Raw genomic sequence first — 27818 nt, 5'->3', positions numbered from 1 at the left:
GGACAATCTTCGTGCCTTTAATGAAAAATATATTATTTTTCTTTGGTCATCATTATATCATCAATATGGTATAGTGGGACTCAAACCCAATGTCTTACCAATATAAAGACATGTTAGGCCATAATAAATTGGGACTCAAACCCAACTCTTATCATTATGGAGCATCCCAAGCCTTAATTTCAATTACATGCCAAGAAAGTTATACACAACTAATTTGCAACTTAGCAAATCAAATTTGCTTTCTTAAATAAGTGTACAAATCTCAAATCAGCGTAAAGCTTTATTAATTATTTGTAGCATCTATATGAAATACAACCGTTTGTAGTCAGAATATTTCTTCTAAATTCTATTAGAGTTTAAAAGGATCATAAAATCATTGTCATAATATTTATTGAGTCTCTCTCAAAAATATTGTTGTTTTCGGGGTATACCCTACCTATTGGATTTGATTTAACGCCATGACTTTCCTTCACTCAATTCAACCAAGCAATTAGTGAATAAATTTATCAAAAAGTACAACATATAGGTAACAACACATATATAGTACTAATACATAAATTCAGCATTTATATTACCTGAAAAGTGACATTATAGGTACAACTTACCAGTTGTAGCTTATGCATCATTCATATAAAATACTTGAAAATGGTAAGCCAGTAGCAAGCATCAAGTAAATCATGGATACTCGAAAATACCTCTTCTAGGAGTCATACTAATCACTGTTTGCTTTCAAATGATACGACCATAAATTATGAAGTATACTTTCTCAGTAGCTGATTTGTTTTCCAAATTTCAAAGAAGTAATTAATCAACCTAGATAAAGATGTGAAGTATTTCTTGTTTTCTTCAAGATGATTTATGCTTCTAATCAGTATGACCAATTTTTTTTTTAAATTCCTTTTTTTTATATGCAAGTGCAAAAACCCAAAAGAAAAAAATATTTATCCAAGTAAAAGAAAATGTTAAAAGTGGTAGGACAGATTTAAGATAGTTAACACACAAATATGCATAAGCTTATATAACATATCCTTGGTTACCATGACATGCATCATATCAACAATTAACTGTTACTATGATTTTCACATATAGAACTTCGAAAATTTTATTCCATTCATGTGATATAAAAGATGTAATATTAATATGTGTTTATGCAATACAGGTGTAGTACGAAGTTGTGTGCATATGAGATTTTAAAGGAATGACAAGTATAAGATAATCTTACCTTCTTACATTTCATTACTTACCATATGTAGTTTCTCTTTACATTTAACCATGTGATGATATGTATAGCTTCTAATTGTAATCTTTCCTGATGTAGGAAATTTTTTGTAGATATATATACAATTGGTTAGAGACTCGTGCAGATAACGTGTTATGAAATATAACTCAAAGTAACAATATGGAACAAGGAAATAAAAGCAATTTAGTAAAATATGAACAACAAATGGAGATGGAGAGAAGGAAGAGATTTTCTTCTTCAATTGTGTGTATTTTTCTATCTATTACAAGGCCTTTATATAGACATGAAAAGTGAAGAAAATATGTCATGGAATATGTCATTGAACATATAAAATATGTCATTGAATATGTAATTAACCATTTGAGAGAAGAATCATGGAGGAAGAGTAGACATCCACCATATTTTGATTTTTATCATAACAAGGCTGGAGTTTTAGCAAATGAACTAAAAAACTTCAGCTTGTTTAGACTGAAATTTTGGATAAAATTCAGGACAAAACTGTAAATTGCGTTACAAAACTTCAGCATGTTTTGGTATGAAACTTTAGCAAATGAACTAAATAACTTCAGCATTCATTAGCAAAAACTCATTAGAAAATTACATACCGCAAGACAAAAATTAAGCATGTTTAGTTTGAAGTTTTAGCAAATGAACTAAATAACTTTTTTCATTTGCAAAATGAGAGGAGGAGATCTTTTTTCACGAATGAGGTTGCAGATCACGCGATTAATGCGTGATGCAGGTTTTATATCTTTTGTCAGGGGTGTAATTATCATATTATTACGGATTTTTTATCAGCTGGCTACCAAGTCATTAAATTTTAAAATAGGGTACAAGTTAAAAGGTGACACAAATATAGGGTACGACTGCAAATCTCTTTTCTTACCGCTACTCTATTCATTACGAAATTTACTCGCATCCGATGTTTACATCAAACATATGCTTGCATGAGAGTTATCTTACGTATTTTTCACTTAACCATAGTTAGGTTATATGCATCTACACTTTAATTGTGACTTTCATGATTAAATTATTTGGTTTGACGTAAATATCCGATACGAATAAGTATTTATTTAACCATAGCACAATCATCAGCTTTCACCACCATTAGCTATCATCGCTACCGCCACTGTTAGCTTTAACATTATGCTTCATCAAACAAATATTTTTTACTACATTTAATTATGATTCTTCTTAATATTGTCGATATAATATTTACTTACTAATTTATTTAAATTTTACATTTATTAACTTATAAATAAAGACAAACTACAAAAATCCAGATGCTAAGATAACAAACAGTCTTAATAATACATACTAATAAGATTAGAAACTTCAAAAGTTCTCTTCCCACTCATTCTAAAACCTACGAAACTTATATAATAATAATTAAAAAAAACAAATACAAGCTATTTGGAATCATCTTAAACTGAGGCTTTCTTTCCTTCCCTTTGAGATGGGAAATAGACCGGAACGGATTTTATCTATCTACAAACCTATTGACAAAATCAAAAACTAGTACAGGAAGACAAGGAGCTAAGAGATGAATGTAAAAAAATATGTGTGTGTGTGGGCGGGAGGGGGGGGGGGGGGATTCAAACGGCAGCAATTTCTTGCATTTGGCTATCAAATCTGCTGCTGGTCAGTACTTGAGTTGCTCGCGCACTTCTATGTTGTAATCGCTGGTGCAGCATCTCTGACATCTTGTTGAAAAACTCCGCATCCCATCTTTGTATTAATACAGGATCTTCGGCATAACAGATATATATGGATGTCACAGCGCTTTCCACAACAACTGTAGCCAGTCCGACCTGAAAGTCAATATCCAATGTCATATATAATAGGGAAGATAGAGAGCCATGGAAGAAGAGGGTGGTAAGTGATTAAGATATCCAACATTTTTGGTATCGACCATGACCGTAAACAAGCTCAAGTTTCAAATAGTGTCTAGTGGTGATCCCAAAGGGAACTATCTTAGCGACTAATAATCACGGTTATTTTATAAAGGTGGTGCTATGGTATCGCAGCTCGACTATTCTATTGAGTGCATGTACCTCCCACGGCATAGGTATCAGGTAGCTCTATCTACCAACGATTACCCAGTTGAAAAAAAACCACTTAGCATTTGTCTCTACTGGGATTCAAACCTTGGTCTCCCATTATTTTCACCCACTTCTGCCACTAATAATCACATACGCCGGACATAAGACTCATGATTTGTGATGATGTTGAATGCCTATGCACTTTGAAAATCAAGAAAGAATAGATTAGGTTATATTAAATGGATCATCAATTGATCACACATCACAAGGTTCAACCAAAGTTCAACTGTGAATCCCAATAAAAGTTGATAATTGTTCCGCTAGATTAAAAGTTGGTTCTTAAAAGTGTGACACCAGGTGCAGCATCTCAGTATGACCTATTGCTGTGTGTTGAATCCGCAGTTAACAGTATTTATATTTAGAAGTTCATCAAGCTTATTCAGATTGAACTCTGACTTTGGCAATACTTGAGAGGGACGCACAAGTGGGCAATAAGGCCGTGAGTGAGTACATGGTGGATTGGCAGGAAAAAATGGAGAAAGCAAAAGGGGCATACACTTTCAGACAATAAAAGAAATAAGTATAGTCGCTATTCTTCATATTTATTTCTTTCATCTTCCATTTATCTTTACTTAACATCACATAATCAAACTGAATAGTTGTTCAATTAGATCATTAAAGAACTTGAGGACCATTTAAAGACAAACCTCATGAACAGAAAGCAAATGAAAAGAGAAGATTGAATGAATTTGGGCCCTAATATCAGGTAAGGATAAAAACGGAAATGAGGGAAGACAAAAGGGGCATACACTTTCAGACAATAAAAGTAAGATGGGAGCTAGGATTTGATAACTATAACTTACCAAGATCATTCCCATCAACAAGGAAGTAGAACCCACCATCATCACTCTGTCAGGATGCTTGATCCTTGTCCAAACTCCGGCACAAGTTCCGGCTACCAGCCCACCTACAAGAGTTCCCATCAATATAACAGCACCTGAGCAGTCATAGGCAATAAGTGCTTCAACCCCTGTTGATTGGAACAACTCCCAGGCATCTCTTGCCGAGCGATTAAAGTTTTTACCATAAACTGCAATCTGCAAAGGATTGTGTTTGAAATATGACATCAAATTCACTAACTAATTGAGATCTGGTTCTGGTAAAAATTTTAAAAAATTCACTACAATGCAAAATTTCTTCCAAAGTGCTACTTATATTTATAAGAACACCGCCATCATCAAATAAGATACAAAGGGTACCTAAAATACAGGAAATATAAAAGGTTTAAAGTAAGATATATGAATGGTTTGCTCCAAACCCTTCCCATCTCAGATCTTGCTCGCCCTCGAAATCAAAGTATGATATATACCTTGTTTGTTGACAATCAATCCATCTACCCAGAAAGATAAACTGTTTGGCAATAGCTTTAATGGCAATCAAAATGCAAGGCCACTGCTAACAACCTTAGATATCTACATATAAATTAAAAAATACAGAAGTCAAAGACTGTCAAATAGAGATTAGAGACTATGCTTTTCAGCATCCTTTTCATGCAGCATTAGTGGCCCTTCTTTGTTCTGTTGTGTATGCACCAGTTATTAGGTGTGAAACCATGATATGTGAATGTGTTAAAAAGGGAATAGGTAGACCTAAAATCATATGGAAATCAGTTGTCTAGAAAGACCTAAAATTTCTTGGAAGACTTAGCTAAAGATAGGACACGATGGAAGGAAAAGATCCATATAGGTGATATCTACTAGTTGGGCATAGGTTTTAGCCTTGTTAATACCTTTATTTTTAACCTATAGCTTTTTTAGGAGTATTTTGACCTGATTATAGATTTATAGGCCAGTAAACTATAGATTATTATATATATATATATATATATTATATCCTCACAAGGTAGGGGTAAGGTCTGCGTACACACTACCCTCCCCAGACCCCACAGTGTGGGATAATACTGGTATGTTGTTGTTGTTGTTGTTTATATATATTATATATATTTAACTTATATTTTATTTGTATGATGATGGCATGAGTTGAGCTTAAATGGAGAAACACGGTCAGTAAGGATTCATATAGGCGACCCCAACTCGTTTAGGACTGAGGCGTAATTGCTGTTGTTGTGCGGCATCCGAACCAACTTGCGGACACCTTAATTAATACAAGGCAGCCTGATATAATCCACAGGTACAGGTGTTGGTTCTGCTCCTCAAAAATAGAGTAGGTGGGCTCATGATGAGCGTTGTAGCTAGGATGTGACAGTGGGATGTGCACGTTCATTACTCCTATGCCTCAACCACTCAGTCATCCCTTTTGGGGACAACTCAAATAACCAAGCTCACTGGAGAGTGGAGACATCAATATCAAAGCAGCGGCTACTCTTTTTTTTTGTTTGTGATAAACCTGGTGTCCAGACCAACTTACGCGCACCTCTACAAATTCCACGAAGTACCTGCTATCTCCCACCAACACAGCCACAGGTACCAAGCAACTCTGTCCACCAAGGCCTGTAAGTGAATCTAAGTTTTTTAAGGTATACCGTTAACTAGATTGTCATTATCTTCTTCTTCTTATATGTTATCAGGGATTACCCCAAGAAAGCAACCCCAAGCTGCTTTCTGGGAGGTGCCAAGGTACCTCCCAGAATGGATCCATGGATGGGCTATCAAGGAGGAAAAGGGAGTTGTGGATCTGGAGTTTAGCAGTAAAAGGTGGTCAGCAGTTAGAAGGTGAAGTAAGACCCTTCATAAAAGTATCCATTTGTAGGGACATAGTTTACAAATATATTGAAAAATCAACAATGACTTGAAGAACGGACAAAGATATGCCACTATAAATATTAACGAAATACCTGAACATAAGCATATTTATTGAAGAAACGAACTAAGGTCTCAACCAAATGAAAGAGGAAATCGACGCAGCAAAGCAAACACTCATTCTTGCCAATCTTTGATCTGACTCCTCTAATCTGCATTACACGAAACCACTAGTCAGTCAAAACTGTTCATACGTGCAGTTAAACAATATGTACGTGAAAATGTTACCCTTCATATGAGAAGTTAATATAACATACAATTAGATAAGAACAGATTGACCAACCTTCCAGCGTAATGTCCGGATCGCAGCTGTAAAAAGTGACCCATAGCAGATGCTGCCAAACGAGGTTGTAACAGCATAGCGTAAGGATCTCATCACTGGTTTGGGAGGCATTGAGTCTGCTTGCCGACCACCATTAATGAGAACTAGAAATACCATGCCCGACACTATTACATGAATAATGTTACACAGTACTGCACCAGTCCAAAACAGACTCACACAGAAGACCTGTACATAACACAAGCAATCAACAGCTCATGTTACTTGGTGGCATAACCAGTATAAATTTGACACTGACTAAGCCCTAAAACCAGATCAAATGAAGAGCAAAAACTTGCCAGCTCACCACAAGAAGCCACCAGCGTCCACCATCACCGATACTAAGCGCTACAACACCAGCTACTCCAAAAGACCAAAGTACTAGCCATGAAAGCATGACGAGCATGAATGCACATGAGACTCCCATAACTTCAGGAAGGCTCCACACCATCTTCACACCTCTTTGTAACACCAACATGGTAAATGGAAGCCTGCAAAATTGGGTGAAAAGAAATTTTTTCACAAAAACCGAAACTTATTCAACAATTTCCTTATTCAAAATAATCTTGACCTCTGTGTTTATATCCTTTCTGAGCTTTAACCTCCTCTTTATACACTATGCTTCCTGAGTTTAGGAAAATTTACATATTCCTCTCTGCCATTAACTTTGTTTAAATATTAAAAAGCTTATGAGACCATAAAACTTTTTTTTGACAACCGAGAAATCCTCAAGGGCCACTGACGAAAGGAGACTTGGAGGATAAATGGCCTGCCCCTCTACCCTTCACTTAAATACCATGCTTTGTCTGCGACAAGGATTAAACTGGTCAAATCTTTTAACACCAATCTAAACTATCCTAGAAGTTCATGGTTGTAACAAACCAAAAAGGAGGTTAGCATGATGTGGTATTTTATTACGGTGACTCCAGATAAGAATTCTTTCAAGAAAACTAATCTGCAGATGCTCCAGCAGAAGACAGAAAAGGACATAACAAATGGTAGATGACATTCAGAATTGATGACAAGTGTATGCATTTAGAGAAAAGATAGAAATAGTGGTCCGTTTAAAATACTTCTGAAAGCTAATCATCTCTTCCCTACAATATAAACGAGAAAGTAATAGCATGACCAAAAAAAACACATGACTTGCTGCCCTTTGTAGAAATTGTAGTTGTCTCTTTACATGTAAAAGCAAAAAATAGTGAACTGCTCACTTTATACAATCTCACAACAACACAATTTTCTCCAAGCTGGCGTTTTAGAATGAAAGCAGGGATAGCGAGTTGCATATTCACTACATTAAATGAAATTAAAACAATACACGGTCAACAGACAGACAAAAAAAATATTTTGTCAAAGAGAATTGCATTCCGATAGAAACCAATAAAAACATAAAAGCAAGACTCTTTTCTGTTTGCTTATTTTACAAAATCATGATTCTTTTCTGTTATACCTGTCTATAACTGATATTACGTACAAAAACTGCAATACCGCACCAACAGCAAATGCAACACCCCAGAAAAATTGCTTCTGCCAGAAACACAACACACTGATCACAGCAAGATATGTTGTTAAGATGTGAACCGAGAACTTCATCATGCTATTAGCACTTGATCCAAGCAACAACAACCAAGCCCATGCCAGAACTGTTCCAACTGCTCCAGCGACGGCATACAAAGGCCAAAAGTCCTCAGTCAAACCAGGTTGATTCTCAAGGAACATGTTCGTGAACCTATCGATTTTGAGCCTATCCTTTTCCCTAAACCTGTTAAACCCCAATACAGCAAGTGCTACACCTACCAATACTAGATGCAACATGAATACCCCCATCCAGAACACATCTCGCCAATGCCGTGAAACTTGTGAAGTGATCAGTTGTCGAGATCTATTAGCATCTCCACCCGAACCATTCCCCACCACATTCTGCAGTCAAATAAATAAATAAAAAATTAATTAAATTCAAAACTTCTCTATGTCTGGAGAGCACAAGTAGGACTCAATTGGTACTCCCTGATTCCATTTATTATGGTGATTTTTTTATGGCATTTAAGATGTAAAATTCATTTTAATCATATTTAGTGCTAGTTGAAAAAGCATTGAAGCATCATTGAAACTGGAATCTTGAGTTTGATAGAGAAACATCACATCAAACTGGAGTAAGAGTCAGACGTTCTCTTTCCTTTCTTCTGTACGTTTGGTGCATAGTGAACATACCTACTTGCGAGATACTTGGTTAGAGTTTTGGAAGGTTAATTGCCACAGAATTTTTTGTAAGGATAACATCAGCTGGTATGATACAAATTAATTGCTTTTGATATCTGAAATCTCGATAGTTGCGAAAATTCAAATAGTTAAATGAATTTGAAATCTTGATAGTTGCGAGAATCATATAGATTGGGATGGTGTCAAACCCTTTGAAACGCCTCAAAACGGAAATAGTAACATCAGAGAAGTCAAAAATTTAAACATACTACAAACAAAGTAGCAAAATTATCAGATGATTTACAAAATTTACACCAGAAATCACAAAATATCGATTGACAAACACTTAAAGGCATGAGTTTACACATACTGATATTATACTCTCACCGTCCCAATCTGTACATGATGTCTTTCCCTTTTTATAAAAAATTCACAACTTTCACGAATTTAAATTCACTTTAACTACTCAAATTTAAGATTTGATCTAATAATCTCTTTTAAACTTCTTTTACGAAGCACCAATTTGATATTTCCTTCTGCTACCAGTAATATAGTAATAAAACAAATTAATATCTTAACCTATGTTAAATAAATCAAATTAGTATCTTAACCTATGTTCCAGTCAACACCATCATATCCACAAGAATACAATAAATGAGTATCAAATTCAGCATACAAATTCTCACATTGCCTGTTTGCCTCTTACGTCTACCCACTTATAAGCAGGGGCGGAGCTAGATTTGTTCAAGCTTTGTATTCGTATTAAGAAATCTACCAAATATGTCCAAAAGTTAAAGTCACAACCCAATTACTAACACCCAATGTTGCTATTTTATAATTTAGAACCCATAAAGTTCAAATCATGGCTCCTCCTTTGTTATAAGCATAAATTTGTCACAAAAGCAAAGCAATTTAACTTTCAAATTTATCCAAAAACTCAAAATCTACACCCAGAGAGAAAAATTCCAGAAAATTGACTAAACATTGCAAATTCAACACACAATTCATACAGTGTACATCACAAGCACACTAGTAAATATTGACTTGATAACAACCATAAAAAAATTTTGACACAAAATCTCGAAGCACTTTAACTTTAAAATTTGGCCTAACTCTTAAAATCTACATTCATTCCCGAAAACTCCAAATATTGACTAAACATACTTTAAAAGGTTGCAAATTCAACAAATTAATTCACACAATTTACATCACAAGCACATTAACAACCATAGCATCCACTTATAAGCATAAAATTTGCACAAAATTAAAGAAATTTAACTTTCAGATTTATTCAAACACTCAAAATCTACAGATACAGTAAAAAAAAAAAGTTCCAGATAATTGATTAAACATACTACAAAAAAAGTTGAAACTTCATCACATAATTCACACAATTTACACAAGCACAAAACCGCAACACAAATAGGCATAAAATAAAACTTAGACAATAAACGATCAGTAGTAATTAAAAAAATTACAAATTACAAAAAAATGTAGAATTAATAAAAAGCGAGTAGTGAAATGATTACCGGCGGTGGAGCGGCGGCGGAGGGAGAAGCGGAGCCGTCGTAGGAGGAGGAAGAAAGAGAAGAGAACTGAGAATCACTCATCGAGAATTTGATGATGATGATCTGTCGGCTATAATTACAAGAACAAGTAACATTGGTTGTATAAATTCATACAAAAACTAATTTTCGTTTATAAATAATACTTAACAATAATCTATCTGTAAAACGTTCATTTGATTAAAGTGTATATTGAAAAGATTGAGAGGAACAGGATAAGAGTCAATGGAAGTTTTAATTATTAGGGATTTGAAATTGACTAATAACGTTTCGTTTTCTATTGCTTTCCTACTGTTTTTCGCTTTATAGGAGAGTTTTTGGGTTTATATATGGAGTGAAAAGAAACTGACATGTAACGGTTAACAAAATGGGAAATAAAAACAAATGGATTTTCGTATTCCTGTACAAATATTTTTATAAATCACCATAAACATGAAAAATTAATAAATTATATAAACTGACGTTATAAAATACTTATACATTACTAAGATTATTATCTTAGTGCCACTGGAATTGTAATCATTTTTGTAGCATATTTTTTTTATCTAATGTTGGTTGGTTAAGACACGATGATCTATGTTACAAAAATTAATATTAATTTAATTTAACTTAACTCCAAATGTTTGCTCATATATAAAGTTTATATAATAACATATTAATGCAATCAATGTGATATACAGTCAAACCTCTCTATAACAACTTTATTTGTTCTGAATATTTTTGGCCGTTATAGTGAAATGCTGTTGTAGAAAACATATATTATAACATAACATGAAAATTGGTTCCCAAAAAGCTTGGTTTTTATAGTGAAGTGTTGTTATATAGTGATGTTGTTAAAACTGCAAGGCAAAAGCAAGAAGTTGGGTAACCCCAATTTATTGCTTTTTAGTTTAAAACACATTTCTGCTGAAAAACCATTTTTTCTAAACCGATCCAAACGGGCTCTATATTATCATTCTCGTTCAAATGGTGGAAAGAGCATTGCTTCTCAACTATTAAGTTAAAGGCAGCTAGGTGTACAAAGTATTCTGCATTGATGCAGGAGTCGGGAAGAGTCGCATTCTTAAAGGTGTGACGTATATAGTCTACCCTAATACAAGCGTAAATGGTTGTTTCTACGACTCAAACCCGTAACCTATTGGAACTCTTAACTTTACTATTAAAGGTCAAGGGGTTAAGTTAAATTTACTCGTTTTTTTGTCCTCTAATTCTTTGTTCTTCACCATTTTCAAGTTTTTGTTTAAAACATTCTTATTAGTGATCCAATTAATAATTAAGAGCTCCTACTTCGTAGGGTGGGGGGAATGAGATTGATAGCAACCATTACACCTATATCCTATAAGGATATTTTATACTTTTTTTTATTAAACCATCCTACTCTCAAATCTTAATTCAATATTTCGACTACTAGTCTTTTTCTATGTGCTTGATTTATATTTGTTTTCTTTTCACAAGATTTTTGCGCCTCAACCTTTAATGAAATAAAGTTCTCTCTCTCAAATAGAGCTAATTGCTTTTCGAAGGAAAAATATTATTCATTCTTTCTCTCAAATATTTGATAAATTTTCAATTATTTTTTTTAGATAAATCAATAAATTGTTAAAATTAAAATCTAAATATTCACAAAAAACGCACTTAATTTGAATTCCAGAAACAAAAGGCTCAAATATTTTGAGACAGAAATAAAAAAGAAAGGAATATTTGCATGAGATTCATTATTATAGTTTCTGAGTCAAACATGCTGAAGACATCATTATTATTATATTTTTTGCTTGAAGCGTATATATTAAGCAAAATTCCCACCACTCAAACGCTTTTTGTTTTAAAATATTGAAGATAAGTTGGAACAAGATAATCATCAAATTATTGGAACTTAATTTGTTATCCTTCCAACCAGACACTACTTCGTCAAAAATATTCAATAAGTATCTATGTATTAATATTTTTAATAAGATAATATGCGTATTTATATTATAGTATAATATAATTTTTTATATATAATATACCGACACTATTTTACATTAATGCATTCTGAGTTTTTTATATATAATCTCCGTGATATTTATTCATCATGAAAGTTTGCATTTTTTTTTTGAATTCCTTGTTAGAGTTTTATTTTGCCGTTGCATATAGGTGAGTTGTAACTTGTAATATGAAATCGATATTTTTTTTGGTAACTAAAAGTTTTATATACCAAAAAATATATATACATATAAAATAAAATCCAAAAATTAGAACAGTCAGATCCCTACTTTTACAAACAACTGCCTATATTCTAGCCCCCCTCACCTCCTTTACAAATAATCAGAAATTATCAGTTAAGGGTATTAATTCAGATCAATTCCTCAAGTTTTCAGCTATCTTCTTGTTGCAATTCTCTCTACAATGTATATCCTGAATAAAGAAAAAAACTAAGCAGACAGCAAGATAATTTTGCCTACATCATTGTCATTAATTAATAATAAATAAAAGTAAAAGATAAGAATCAGAAAAAGGACACTCAATAAACAACTAAGCAGATAGCACTATAATTTTAGTAATCTAGTAATATTATACTAGACGTGTAATGGCTGGAACATGCAAAAAAAAAAAATAAAAAAAATCCGGTGCACTAAGCTCCCAATATGCGCGGGATCCGGGGAAGGGCCGGATCATAAGGGTCTATTGTACGCAGCCTTACTTTGCATTTCTGTAAGAGGCTGTTTTCCCGGCTCCAACTCGTGACCTCTTGGTCATATGACAACAACTTTATCAGTTACGCCAAGACTTTCCTTCAACCGAAACATGCAAATAACAACAAATTAAAGAATAGTTTTTAATAGTTTATTTATTTATTCTGTCTGTACAGGCTATTAGGTTACAAAGTAGTATTAGTTGTTCATGGGGACAGAAACATGCGTTTGGCTGCTGGCTAGGAATTTCCGCCGCCGAGGGAGGAAAAAGAGGAAAAAACAATAATAGTAGTAAGGCAAAATACATATATTACCTATTGATCTTGTCCCTAAATTTCTCTTACACATCTCTTAAATACGGGAATAATATTTTAAATGTGTGTCAATTACACACCGGTGTTTGACCACATCTGCTCAAAAGTTGCTCTTACACGCGCCAATCAGCATCTGACACGTGTCAAATCGAAGAAAAAAAAGAAAAACTGGAAAAAAAAAAACTTTGCAACCCCTCCCCTCCAAACCCCCTCTTCTCATCTTCTCAAAGAAAAAAAAAATACAGAAAAGAACCCCCCCCCCTCTTCATCTTCCTAACCCCATCATCTTCTCCATAACATCATACTACCACCAACCCTTCCACCACAAGAACTTTCTTCCATAACTATAAATTCAATCCTATGCCAATTTTTAACAACATCCATACCAAATCCCTATACAAATTTCAAATTCAAGCTCAAATCGAAAGCTTCAAACTTGTTAATAGTGTTTTTTGAATTTTATCAAAATTAATTATCTAAGTAAAGTTTTACTCAACAATAATCACGAATTCAAACTAATTTTTTAGGTCATGGAACACCAAAATCAACAAGACCCGATTAAATTTTCAAGCTTTTTCAAAAAGTCAATAATGGTGATTTTTACAATACCCAATAGCTCCTATGTTCTTTTTTTTCTTCTTAGTCATGGGGTTGGAGAGACGAAATATGAGGTGGTAGATAAAACTAGGATGAGAATTGGGGACGAAGACGAACGCCGGGGGAGGAGGGGAAGAGAAAACGCTGGGTTTTGGGGTTGGGGAAGAAGACATGAGTTATATTTTTTTCTTTAATTTAAAGGAAGTAGTTAAAAAGAGAAAAATTTAAAAAAAAACTTAATTTCAGGTGAATTTTTTTGTTTTCACGCTCCTTTTTATGTAATACACGCGTGTGACACATGACAAAAGAGGTATGTAATTGACACACTTTTAAAATTTTTGATGTGTAATATTATTCCCGTGTTTAACAAGTGTGTAAGAGGAATTTGAGTACAAGGTCGATGAGTAAAGTATGTATTTTGCCTAGTACTAAATGTGAGGCAGTAGCAGATATGGCTTTGTTTAGGACTTTAGGTCGGAGCTAGAGTATTATATACAGATCGAAGTGAATTCAGTAATTTATTTAAATTTTATATTTGTAATAGATTATTAGCAAATATTTATAAGTATCTAATTTGAATATAATAACTAAAACAAATTATGAATTTAATGACAAATTCAAAATCGATAAACTTTAAATACTAGTTCTGCTTCTCTATATTTCACCAGTAGTATTTATTTGTAACATTTTGTCAATTTATTGAATCTACACTCTATGAACTGAGTTTCACAACATGCAAAAGAATCTACGATTGCATCTACTGAAATCTAGAGAGAGAAATGAAGAGAAGGGTTAGAGAGAAGAGAGAACATTTCTTAGCTTTCAGAGAAGAAAGTTACAACTGAATTGGAGAATGGCATTGTTATAATATAATCACGTGCCCTTCACACCCATCTATTAATGTGGCCCCTAAAGTTCTTTTATCTATATTTAGGTCCCTCAATTAGTTACTGAACCTAAGACTAACTAACCAATCTAATGCTTTTGATACTCCCCCTCAAATTGGAGAATGGAAAGCATCGAACATTCCCAGTTTGAACATCAACATCTGATGTTGAACGACTCCAAGGCCTTTGATCATCATGTTTGCTACCTGTTCTTTTGTAGAAATATAGTGAGTGGATATCAGTCTATTTTTTATTTCTCTCTTACAAAATGACAATCAATTTCTATATGTTTTGTTCGCTCATGATAGATTGGATTTGCAGCTATTTGTAAAGCTGTTTTGTTATCACAAACGACCTTTATTGGCATCTGTAAGGACACACCAAATTCTCTCAGTAATCTTACTAACCATCCAATTCTGCACCAACAATAGCCTTGCTTATGTACTCTGTTTCTGCAGAACTTCTACTTACTGTCTTTTGTTTCTTAGACTTCCAGAAAATCAGTGACTCACCAAGTTTAATTGCATAACCTGTTACTGATCTTCTGGTATTTGGGCAGGCTGCCCAATCAGAATCACAATAGGCTGTAATCTCTTCTAGTGATCCCCTTTTCAATAGTTTTCCTTTTCCTGGTGACCCTTTTATCTACTTCACCACTCTCATAGTTGCCTCTAAGTGCGATTGCTTTGGATGTTGCATAAATTGACTTAGGACCTGAACTGCAAAGCAGATATCAGGCCTGGTTATGGTCAGGTAAACCAACTTTCTAATCAGTTTCTGATAGCCTGCAATATCTGTTAGCTTTTCATTTCCTTTGAGTTTTACATGCTTATCATGGTCAACAGTAGTAAGTTTTTGATTTTGCTCAAGAGGTGAACTTGCAGGTTTTGCACCACTGAGTACCAATTCTGATATAAGCTCTAATGCATACTTTCTATGATTTAGCAATATGTCTTTGTGTGACCTCATGATTTCAATCTCCAAAAAATATCTCAACTCCCCTAAGTCTTTTAGCTTGAAAGACTTATGTAAGGTCCTTTAGCTTCATCTATCATATCACTATTGCTCCTAGTAATCATCAAGTCATCCATATATACTAAGATGATTAATATGTCCATTCTTGACTTCTTTGTGAACAAGGAATGATCATAGGTACTTTGTAGGTATCCTACCTTAGTAAGAGCAACAATCAACTTTATATTCCACTGCCTTGATGCCTACTTGAGTCCATAAAGAGATTTGAGTAACTTGCAAAGCTGAGACTCCCCCTGCCTATGGAATTCCTGTGGCAAAGTCATATATACCTCCTCATAGAGATTATCACCCTGCAGAAATGCATCATTCACATCCATTTGGAATAGCTTCCAATCCTTAGTGTCTGCAAGGCTAATTATAGTCTTTACTGTGACCATTTTTGCTAAGGTGAAAAAGTTTCATGGAAGTCAAGATCTTCCTGTTGTGTATAACCCTTGGCCACTAAGCATGCCTTGAACCTTTCAATCTCACCATTTGCTTTATATTTGATTTTGTATACCCATTTTGAGTAAATTGCTTTCTTCCTTGGTGGCAACTCTACTACCTCCCGGGTTTTGTTAGCTTCAAGTGCCTGAATTTTTTCTTGTACAGCTTTAATCCATCTCTTATCTATAGAGGCTTCATAGAAAGTCTTTGGTTCTGTAAGTGTAGAAAAATTAGTGAGGTAGGCTTGGTAGTGCTGTGGCAAATGTGTGTAATTGACATAATGAGAGATTGGATAGGCAGTGTGTCCTGATGGTTTCCAGCTAGTAACATAGTCTTTGAGCCAAATTGCTCGTTTTGTGCCTCTGATGGATTTCCTAACTGTGGAGGATTCTACTGTTCAAATGGCTACAACTGTTGATTTGCTTCTTGCTGCTCTTGCAAACCTACTCCAGCTTCATCCACAACTGCTAGAGGTTCAACTACAACATCTTCTAATACATTTGGTATATTTATTTGAGCAAAAAAAAAGTATGAAACCTTTTTTGTTAAACTAATTAAATAAGAGGATGGCGGATAAATCCTAGTTAAGGATAATTAATTCTAGATCCGAGATGAATAATATAAATAGAAAAATATAGCTGAGTATAAATACTGGCAGTGATTATGGTTAGATTTAATAGCATAAAGAGAGATGCATTAAGTAACATTAAATGACAATAAAATGTAAATAAAGGAAAAAGGTTCACCAAATCTTGAGTGAGGCGGATCCTCTTTTATTTGATAAAGATGAATGATAGACAAATACAAGAACCTTAGGACCCTTTTTGGATATGATGAAGGTATGAGATCACAGATCCTCTAATCTCTTTAGAGAGGTGTGTTTACATATTTTCTAGAGAGAGGGAGAGGGAGAGAGCCCCCCATCTTGGGAAGTCCTCTCTTTCTATTTATAAGGGGTATCCATAGAAAATCCTAAAAAAGTACAATTAGAAGGAATATTCAATAGAATATTCCCTTTGAGGATTTCAAAGCAAACTAGTTGTTTCATCACTGCCCGACCTCGGCCTTATTGATGACTGTCCGACCTCGGCCTGCCCGACTTCGGCCTTATTGATGACTGTCTAACCTCGATCTGCCCGACCTCGGCCTTCTTGATGATCGTCCAGCCTCAGCCTTATTGATGACCGTCCGACCTCGGCCTTATTGATGACTGTACGACCTCGGCCTACCCGACCTCGACCTTATTGATGACTGTTCGATCTCGATCTATTGTCTCCGCGTGTCGAATTTCTCTGATCTGATTTTAACCCATACAATATCTACGTTTGCTCCTGCTAACTCATCCAAGTCTGCATCTGATGAGTCTGGTGTTGTGTGGCTTGGTTGAGGTAGGATAGCAGGAATTGCCTCTTCATCCATACTTGTATCTAAAAGTTCTTTTATCTACATTTAGTTACTCAACCTAACTAACCAATCTAATGCTCTTGATACATTTCACACGAGAAAGTCACGAGTCTCTGCCACGATCACATTCCTTTGTCTACAAAGTCTATTTCTTAGTAGTCTTTCCGTTTACTTGACTAGTTACAAAATTCAAAATTATAAAAATGTCTACAGGACAAACAAATAATGGTTATTATATGTTCTAATTATATAAAAAAAATGGAACTCTTAAATTGCGAAATGGATATAAATAGTACTAATTGACCGTAGCCAAATATTTTTTTAACATAATGTTTCTAATGAAAAATATATATAGGAGTATAATAACTTAACTAACACCATTGGGCAATCCATTGTACGAAGTGACTGGCGTATGATTTAAAAAGAAAAAAGAAAAAAAAAAGAAATAAAAGTTACTTTGAATTTTAGTCATACGCTCATCTTGTGGTTAGCTTTCATGCGTGTTTTTTTTTTTTTTTGGTCCTCTATTAACAACATTACACTCTCAAAATCTTGCAGAAATGACACCATACAGTTACTTTAAAGGACTGCTATTTAAGAACTAGTCATTGTATCTTGAATTTTAGTTTTTCAATTTAATTTTTTGGGATAAAAATATTTTAAATTGTCCTAAAATTAAGATTTTTAGTTTAAAATTTTAAAACAAAAGAGTACTGATTAATCTTTAAATAATATCGCCGAGAATTGCTATATGTAGGGGTGCCAATAGATATTTAAAAACTGACTAAATTGACCGAATCGTACCGTACCGAACCGACATTTAGGTTTCTTTTGATAAAACCGTAAGTTTGTATATAAATTTATAATCATACCGATAATTAGGGTATACTTTTATTTTATAAAGATTAACCGAAAAACTATCGAATTGTACCGAATAAATTTATGTGTGAAAAATATATTTATATATTATATTTAAAAATAATAAATTATTAAATTTTCCTTGGGTCTTGAAATTATGAAAACAGTTACAAGTCAACAAATAATTAAATTCAAAATCCTAATTCTTAAACCTATAATGTTACTCCTATTAAAAATAAATTATTTCGAACATATTCACTAGCAAGACATAAAGTATTGTAGCGATTATGACTTATGAGAGCAAACTCCAACGTAATATGTTTTCTTTCGTATGATTTTGATTTATGTTTTTGTCCATAGACTTTATTCTTGAGTCCTAGTCCCGACTTGGTTAATATCTTTTCACTCGTGAGATTTTTATATTTCTTTTTATTAATTTGTTTAATTTCTTTTACGCCGTTGTAGAATATAATATTGATGAATCTATACTCTAGCCATCTTTCATATTTTCTTAATTCATCACCCTTTAAAGTATAAAAATGTCTAGAAAAATTTGCTAAGTCATATAAAAGTATGTATGTTACTCCATTCTATTTCTACTAGTGACTTTTATATGATATTTAAAATAATACCGAAAATTAACCGAACCGTACCGATACCGAAGAGAAACTGATATGATTGGGACAGTTTCGAAAAGTCTAATTTTAATTATACTAGTATTAGTACCCGTGCGATGCACAGATAAATCATTTCAAATTGCGATGTATGTTGTTTGAATCATGTACAAATAACCTTAATATATATATATATATATATATATATATATATCTCAGATAAAAATTATATAACATGAGAATTTAATTATGAAGCAGGATATGAAATTATTGATCAAATCTCGTAGTAGACAACCAATCTTTTTAACATATATTTGTAGCAACCTAACCCCTTAATTTTAGTACTTGCATTACGTTCCGTTGTCGATATTAAAAAATACTAAACATGTCATATTGTGATCCGTCTTGTTCGAGCACATTAGATCATATTATTTTAACAAAATTCTTACAATCGCTTTATTTTTATCAGGAAGTCAAATATGTCTTATTCATCACATCATTTCTACGTAAATTCTTTTTCTTTTTGTTCTTCTCTTATAGTTATTATATTATTTAATATTTCATATTATCATACTATCATATAATTTTTATTAGCTTATGATTAAATTAATGTCTTGCTTATTATCCTTTAATTAGTATGTGATAAAAGTAAATATTTTATTCTCGAAATTTGAATATTTTTATGCTTTCATAATATTTTAATCATTTAAATTTGTCAGTAATATTTTTAAATATAATTTAATTGATTGATTTTATAATATTTTTAAATATAATTTACTTAATTGATTTTTCTCTATATTAATATTAATTTAAAGTATAAGTATCCTCACACTACCTCTATTTTCTTTTTAATATACATTTTCTTCCCTACTATAAATGTTAATTAGTTTTATATTAATATTTTACATATAACCAAAATAGTGTCATATTTTGTTTTAAATTGTAACTTTTAATTAGTCTAAAATATTAATACATAAGTTATTTGATTATCATATTCCAAATGTATTAAGTTCTTTTATAATCAATTTTGTATTAGATGCAGTTAAATTTTTTTTTCTTTTTAGCTATAAGATAAAATTTAATTTTAATTTTCATTATTAAGATTACCAATATTAGAAATTTATTTAATCATAGAAAAAAAAATTCTTAATGAACACATTATTTCTAAATATTGTAATAATATTTTTACTATCATTTTAATTCTTTACGTAATATATTTTAAAAAAAATCATCTCAAACTCAAATAATTCTTATCATTTTATTTTCTAAACAAGATCATATTTTCAAAAAAGTATGCTATGCATTCAAATTCAAACTAACTGCACTCGATTCAGATATTAATCATAAGTCTAAAATATTAATACATAAGTTATTTGATTATCATGTTCCGAATGTATTTGAGTTCGGGCGCATGATTAGCAAGGTTAGCTAACATACGCCATCGACCATGGCTAGACAACGGAAGAAGCTCCCATCGCCATTGTGAGAGAATGATAATGATGCAAGTTTAGTAACACCAGCTCAGGTACAAATAGGATGGTGGTTAACTGGTATGGGTAGTGCCCCTACAGTGTTTCAAAACCCAGCTCAAGGTGAGAAGATAGTAACGCCAGATACTGGGTTTCAATAGGAATTGAGGCCTATGACGTTTGGAAGCTTCCTACCACAAAAATTTCAACCAATCGTGGAGGAAAGTGAGAATGAAAAGGGGGAATCTGCAGTGAAACCTGCTATGAAGGAAAACACTGAAGTAGTTCATCGTAGACTGAATTTCTTAGCAACAGGGAATGTGCAACCTACCAGAGAAATTGGGAACAAAGAGGAGGAAGAAATACCAGCTAGGTATCACAATAGGAGTTCTCAAAAGGGTAAGGCATTGAATTACATACCCCCTATTATTCGCGATGGCACTGTTGTAGTGCAAATTGATGATGAAGAAACAAAAGAACAGGAGAATTACTGGAGTACATCCCTAATTGGCTATGTTTTGGGGGATAATCCATATGAGAAAGCGATGGAAAATTACATTGCAAATGTCTCGGATTTTGCTGACCAACCTCAAATCCTTTATCATGATGAAGGATATTTTGTGTTTAGATTCCAAAATATGGTAGATAGGGACCTAGTTCTTCATAATGGTCCATATACATACCACAATAAACCTCTTATTCTGTACTGTTGGAGTGTGGATTTCAAATTTGACCCAAGCTGTATGAGTAAAATTCCACTATGGGTCAAATTTCCAGGTCTACCATTGAGATTCTGGGCCACAGATGTATTGAGCAAATTAGGCAGTGCAGTGGACAAACCTCTGTACACTGATAAATTTACTGCTGAGTTAGAGAAGATATCATTTGCACGAGTACTTGTTGAAGCTGATATATCCCGACCCCTGCCAGACAGTGTGAATCTCCAAACTTCTAGAGGGATAATCAATCAACAAATTGAGTACGATTGGAAACCAAAGTTTTGCTGTGATTGTGTAAGGTTTGGTCATAACTCTGAAGACTGTTGGTTGAAGAACAAGCAGGAAGGGGGAGAAGAAATTAGGAAGCAACCACAGAAACAGAAGAACAAGAACAAGGAGAACTTAAAATGGGTACCAAAGGTGAATAGAGGAGAAGATGATGAGAATGCTGGGATGCAAGTAGAGAAGAATACTCATACCAATCCTGTACCAAATGGAATGGGAACTGAAGCACCCAAACAAAATGTAGTTGCTGAGGGCACTCAAGGAGAGATGGGGAATGATGAAGGGATAAAGTATGTTAACAAAGGAAAAGTTATAGAGACATCTATAGTTTTTACTTTTGCCAATAGATTTAAGGTCCTACAGATGAATGATCCACAAACACTCCAAGGGGACGCTGACCCATCCAGCTTCACCCAGAAATGAACCTTTGTACTTGGAATATAAGGGGGCTAAATAAGCCCCACAAACAGAAGGAGCTTAGGCTTTTTCTGAGGAAGTATAAGGTGGATGTAATGGGATGTTTGGAGACAAGAGTAAAGGAGAGAAAATCTGCTAGAATTATCAGTCAAGTAGCAAGGGAATGGAATGTATGCTGCAATTACAATGCACATCCAAATGGTAGGATTTGGCTATTATGGAAAGGGAATGTAAATGTCCAGATTATACAGATTGAGGATCAGTTTATTCACTATGAAGTGCAGGAGCCAAATTCTAACTTTAGAACTACAGTAACCATGATATATGTGAGTAATAATAGCAACCAGAGAAGTCAATTGTGGAGGACACTTATTCAGTTAGGGAGTACAATTCAAGATTGCTGGTTATTATGTAGTGACAATGTTTTGTACACGGATGACAGAATTGGAACCCCAGTTACACAAGGTGAGACACAAGGATTGCAGGATTTACTAAACACATTGCAACTTACCCAATTGAAAAGTTTGGGGTGGTATTATACTTGGTGTAACAAGCAAGAACATGATAAAAGAGTTTACAGCAAGATTGACTGGGCATTTGGGAATTTCGATTGGCTGCAACAATATGGTCATATTGAAGCTGAGTTCTTAAATCCAGAGGTGTCTGATAACACTTGGATCAAGATCTGATAGAGTAGGAAAGAAGGGCCTTGGCAGAGGTTGAAAAATAGAGCAATATAGAGGAACAAGTACTTAAACAGAAGTCCAGAGCTGATTGGATCACATGTGGTGATTCAAACTCAAAGTACTTTCATGCTCAATGGAAGATGAGGACTAGTAGGAATGCAATCACAACTATCTATAGAGAGGATGGAACAAAAGTGACAGATCCTATACAACTGGAGAATGAGTTCATCTCCTTTTTTACTAAACTCATGGGGGAAAGAGGCAGTATTCACATGTGTCCAAACACAGAAGTTATTCAACAAGGTCCATGCCTCACTTTAAGTCAGAAAGAGAATCTCATTCAGGAGATTACATTAGTGGAGATCCAAATTGCAATAAAGGATATGTCTCATGAAAAGGCCCCTGGGGTGGATGGATTTCCAGTTGAGTTTTATACTAAACATTGGCAGGAAATGGGTGATGATGTTTGTGATGCTGTCAAGCAATTTTTTGCAACTGGGAAGATGCACAAAGGGATTAGTAGTACTGCAGTGACACTAATTCCTAAAGTGCGGAATCCTAGTTATGTCAAGGACTATAGACCAATAGCATGCTGCACAACCTTATACAAGATCATTACAAAGGTCATCACAACAAGAATAAAGAGAATAATTGGAGGTCTGGTAGAGGAATCACAACCAGCTTTTATTGAGGGCAGAGGTATCACAGATAATATTCTCTTTACACATGAATTGTTTAAAGGCTACAATAGGAAAGGTATCTCTCCAAGATATGTCCTGAAAGTTGATCTGAGGAAAGCTTATGACACCTTAGAATGGACATTCCTGGAGAGAGTGCTATTGGACTTGGGATTTCCTTATAAATTTACAAGGTGGATTATGGAATGTATCTCTTCAGTAACATATTCTCTAAACATAAATGGGGGTCTGACTAAACCATTTAAAGGAAGAAGGGGGATAAGACAAGGTGACCCCATGTCACCTTATCTTTTTGTCTTGGCAATTGAATACCTTCAAAGGAATTTTCTCAGATGATGAAGAATAAAATGTTCAAGTTCCATCCCAGATGCCAAAAACTTGGAGTGGTGCATGTTTGTTTTGCTGACGACCTTCTCATGTTTTGCAGGGCTGACTTACAATCCATCACATTGTTAAGACAAACTTTTCAAAAGTTTTCTGAAGCTTCCGGTCTTCAAGCAAATGCAGAGAAAAGTGCAGCTTACCTAGCAGGTGTCTCAGTGAACCAGAAATAGGATATACTACAAGAACTGGGGTTCCCTGAAGGTACACTTCCATTCAAATATTTGGGGGTACCTTTGGCAGCCAGGAAGCTTACAGTTATTCAATGCTGGCCACTAGTGGAGAGGATTACTCAGAGGATCAACTGTTGGACAGTACGACTCTTATCTTATGCATGACGAGTTCAACTGGTAAAGTCAGTTTTGTTTGGAATACAGTCCTACTGGGCACAGACCTTCCTACTACCAAAAAAGGTGATGAATATGGTAGAAGCTATTTGCAGATCATTTTTATGGACTGGTTCATCAACAGTTTCAAAAAAGGCCTTGGTCTCTTGGGAAAAAGTCTGTTTACCACAAGTAGCAGGGGGTTTAAATGTAATGAACTTGGTATTTTGGAACAGAGCTGTAGTGGCAAAACACCTCTGGGAAGTGGCTAAAAAGAAGGACTGCTTATGGATCAAATGGATCCATACCTTCTACATAAAGCATCACACACTCGAACATATGCCAATACCCAAGAATGCAGCTTGGGTAGTCAGGAAAATTTTGGAGTCAAGGAAGCTCATTGGGGATGTTCAAAGTATTCAAGGAAACCTGTTGAATAGGTTGGATCAATTACAGAATGACAACTCTTTTAGTATTAGGAAACTTTACAGGCTACAATTCCCCCAGCTGCCAAAGGTTCCATGGAAAGGCATAGTATTGCAGCCAAGATTGCATCCCAGATTCAAATTCATTCTGTGGTTAGCATTACAGAGAAGATTAGCAACAGTTGACAGGCTACTAAAGTTTGGTGTTCAAATAGATCAACAATGTGCATTCTGTAAGCTAGCTGGTGAAATATTCGACCATTTATTCTTTGAATGCTATGTAACAAAGGAAGTGTGGTCGAAACTCTTGATATGGTTAAGACATTGCAGACCTATTCAAGGTTGGCAACAAGAGGTGGAATGGATAAGTCATTATGCCACAAGAAAAAGTGGACAATGGGAAATTGTTACCTGTGTCTTTGGCATGATGGTTTATACTATATGGAGGGATAGGAACAAAGTTCGATTCCAGGGAGGTGCAGTAAATGTGAACAGCATATGCAGGGAAATAACAATTCATATACACACGAGAGGGCAGGAAATACAACACTGGCAAGGAGCACTTTCAATACTCAACAGATACCCATAAAGGATAGATAAGTTCTTGATGTATTTCAATTAGCTGTTAGTCTAGTTAGTTACTTAGACTTCAGTGGTGAATTCACTGAATCTATAGATAGAAGACATGTAATGAGGAGTAGATGGTCTGCGTCTACATGATCTGTAAATTTCTTTGGAATGAAATAGAAATTGGAATGGAAAAAAAATGTATTGAGTTCTCTTATAATTAATTTTGTATTAGATGCAGTTAAATTTTGTTCTTTTTTAGCTATAAGATAAAATTTAATTTTTAATTTTCATTATTAAGGTTACCAATATTAGAAATTTATTTTGTATTTTTAAAATTTTATTTATTCATAGAAAAAAAATTCTTAATTTTTTGATCACATTATTTCTAATTATTGTAATAATATTTTTACTGTCATTTTAATCGTTTACGTAATATTTTCAAAAAATAATCTCATCTTAAACTCAAATAATTCTTATCATTTTATTTTCTAAACTGGACCGCATTTTCAAATAATTATGCTATGCATTCAAACTTAAACTAACTGCACTCGATTCAGATATTAATCAGAGAAAAATATTTTCTTAATTGCTTGAACATATTATATCTAAATGTTGTAGTAATATTTTCACTGACATTTTACTCCTTTACATAATTTTTTTTCTTTTTTAGTTTTAAGATACAAATTTAATTTTTGTAGAATTACATATATATAAATTTATTTTATAATTTAAAATTTTATTTTTATTATTGTTTTATTTTTCATAAATAAGACTTCTATTTCGTGGTATTATTCATAATTTGAGCATTCGCAACATAGTTTTAAGAACTTTCTAATCTCAAATTCAAATAGTCTTTTCTTTTCATTTCTAATAAGTTATCATAATTTTCTTATTTTTTTAATCTAATATATAGTCTTATTACGTTTTATGTGGCTTTTCATTAACTTGTAATTTTATTTAATATCATTATCAACTACTTTTCTTTAATAATATAAGATAAATATATAATTGTTTAATTATAAATAAATATTTATTTTGTTTTAAAAATATTGCTCGAAAATTTTAAATTATTTAAAATTTAATAATATTTTTAAGTATTGTATATTTAATTTATTTTATTTTCTAAACTTATGATTTATAAATGTCCTTATATTATCTCTAATTTATTTTTATTGTTCGATATTTTTAGTTTTTGATTTTACTATTAGACTTGAGTTGTGTGGACTTATATTATGACTTTTCTTATCATAATATAAAAAACTTTCTCATCTCAAATTTAAATAAGTTTTATACTTTTCCTATAATAATTTTTTTTAGTTTTTTTCTTTTTATTCTTTATTATTGATTTTATATTATTCAATACTTAATATTATTACATTTTCATGTGTATTTTTATTAGCCAGTTTGAATTTAATATCTATTTTTACCACACTCGTTCTAATATAATATAGATAAAAATTAAAATACTTTCTCATCTCAAAATCAAATAATTTTTATCATTCTATTTTCTTAATTGGACCATATTTTCAAAAAATTATGGTATGCTTTCAAACTTAAACTAACTACACTCAATTCAAATATTAATCATAGAAAAATATTTTCTTAATTGTTTGAATACATTATATCTAAATATTGTTGTAATATTTACATATAAAATATTCGTTTGCACGATTTATTAATATTAATATGAATTTATTTTTCTTGTTATTAAAATATGTTTTGTTGATTATTTAATTTTTCTCTTACCTTATAATTAATTTGTATACTTTATGTAAGATCTTATTTTGTTGCTTGAATTTATTTAGTTTTTAAACTCAATAAATCTTTAATATCTTAAGTAATTTTTAGTTTTATTTTATATTTTAACTTACTCCAAAGTATAAATAGTCATAAGTTATCTCAATTTACGTCTTTATATATATATTTTTTCTATTATAGTTTTTAATTAATTTTTCACCTCCATATTTCTAGCTAACATAGAAGAAAATCTATGAGTAGATCAATATATAGATATAGATATTGATACAAATATACATATAAATTAAAATATAGATATATAGATTAGATTTTTCTAGATCTATTTAGATTATGTATAAGATTCATTAAACTACCTCCATTAATTATGTTTCTATATATAATTTCTAATTATTAATGTTGTCCTAAAATTACCAAGTGGCTTCATTTTAGCTTGCCAGTTGGCTTAACCACAATGCATATTACTCTCCTTTTAATATAACTAGTATTAGTACCCGCGCGATGCGCGAACACAAATTATGTCAAATTGTAATCTATATTTTTTGAATTATGTGCAAATAACCTTAAAATATAAACCTTTCATATAAAAATTATATAACATTAGATATTAATTTTGAAGCAAGATATGAAATTATTATTCAAATCTCGTAGTAGACAACTTTTATTTTATTTGTAGCAACCTAATCCCTTGATTTTACTACTTGTATTTCGTTTCGGTGTCAATATTAAAAAATACTAAATATGTCATGTTGTGATCTGTGTTGTTTGAGCACATTATATCATATTATTTTAAGAAATTTCTTATTATCACTTAGTTTTTGACTGAAAGTCAAATATGTCTTATTCATCACATCATTTTATGTAAATTCTTTTTTATTTTTGTTCTTTTCTTGTAGTTATTGTATTATTTATTATTTAATATTATTATACTATCATATAATTTTTTATTAGCTTAATAATATAATTAATATCTTGCTTATTATCTTTTTAATAGTCTTTAATAAATATAAATATTTTATTCTTAAAATTTGGTATATTTTTATGCTTGTATCCTCTTATTCAGAATTTTTTAATTATTTAAATTTATCAGTAA

At 32.7% G+C, this 27818-nt stretch overlaps 3 protein-coding genes across 3 annotated transcripts; 2 read left to right on the top strand and 1 right to left on the bottom strand.

Moving 5' to 3' along the window:
* Positions 1 to 2510: 2510 nt before the first annotated feature.
* Positions 2511 to 10481, bottom strand: LOC104246217 (uncharacterized). The gene is made up of 7 exons (XM_009801982.2): positions 10152 to 10481; positions 7874 to 8343; positions 6728 to 6911; positions 6385 to 6609; positions 6137 to 6253; positions 4146 to 4379; positions 2511 to 3051 (listed from the first exon to the last, which is right to left on the bottom strand). Exons 1-7 carry the CDS (start codon positions 10230 to 10232, stop codon positions 2836 to 2838), a joined length of 1527 nt encoding a protein of 508 aa, XP_009800284.1. The 5' UTR covers positions 10233 to 10481; the 3' UTR covers positions 2511 to 2835.
* Positions 10482 to 21886: 11405 nt separating this feature from the next.
* On the top strand, positions 21887 to 22573 carry LOC138880224 (uncharacterized). Its single transcript, XM_070159901.1, has one exon. The coding sequence runs from the start codon at positions 21887 to 21889 to the stop codon at positions 22571 to 22573; it is 687 nt and encodes a 228-aa protein (XP_070016002.1).
* Positions 22574 to 24071: 1498 nt separating this feature from the next.
* LOC138880223 (uncharacterized) lies at positions 24072 to 24989 on the top strand. The gene has a single exon (XM_070159900.1). The coding sequence runs from the start codon at positions 24072 to 24074 to the stop codon at positions 24987 to 24989; it is 918 nt and encodes a 305-aa protein (XP_070016001.1).
* The last annotated feature ends 2829 nt before the right edge of the window (positions 24990 to 27818 follow it).

The sequence above is a fragment of the Nicotiana sylvestris genome, chromosome 10 (genome assembly GCF_000393655.2).
Source record: "Nicotiana sylvestris chromosome 10, ASM39365v2, whole genome shotgun sequence".
In the NCBI taxonomy this organism is placed as follows: Eukaryota; Viridiplantae; Streptophyta; class Magnoliopsida; order Solanales; family Solanaceae; genus Nicotiana; species Nicotiana sylvestris.
Note: the sequence above shows the minus strand (reverse complement) of the source record. Positions and strands in the feature narration are given on the sequence as shown.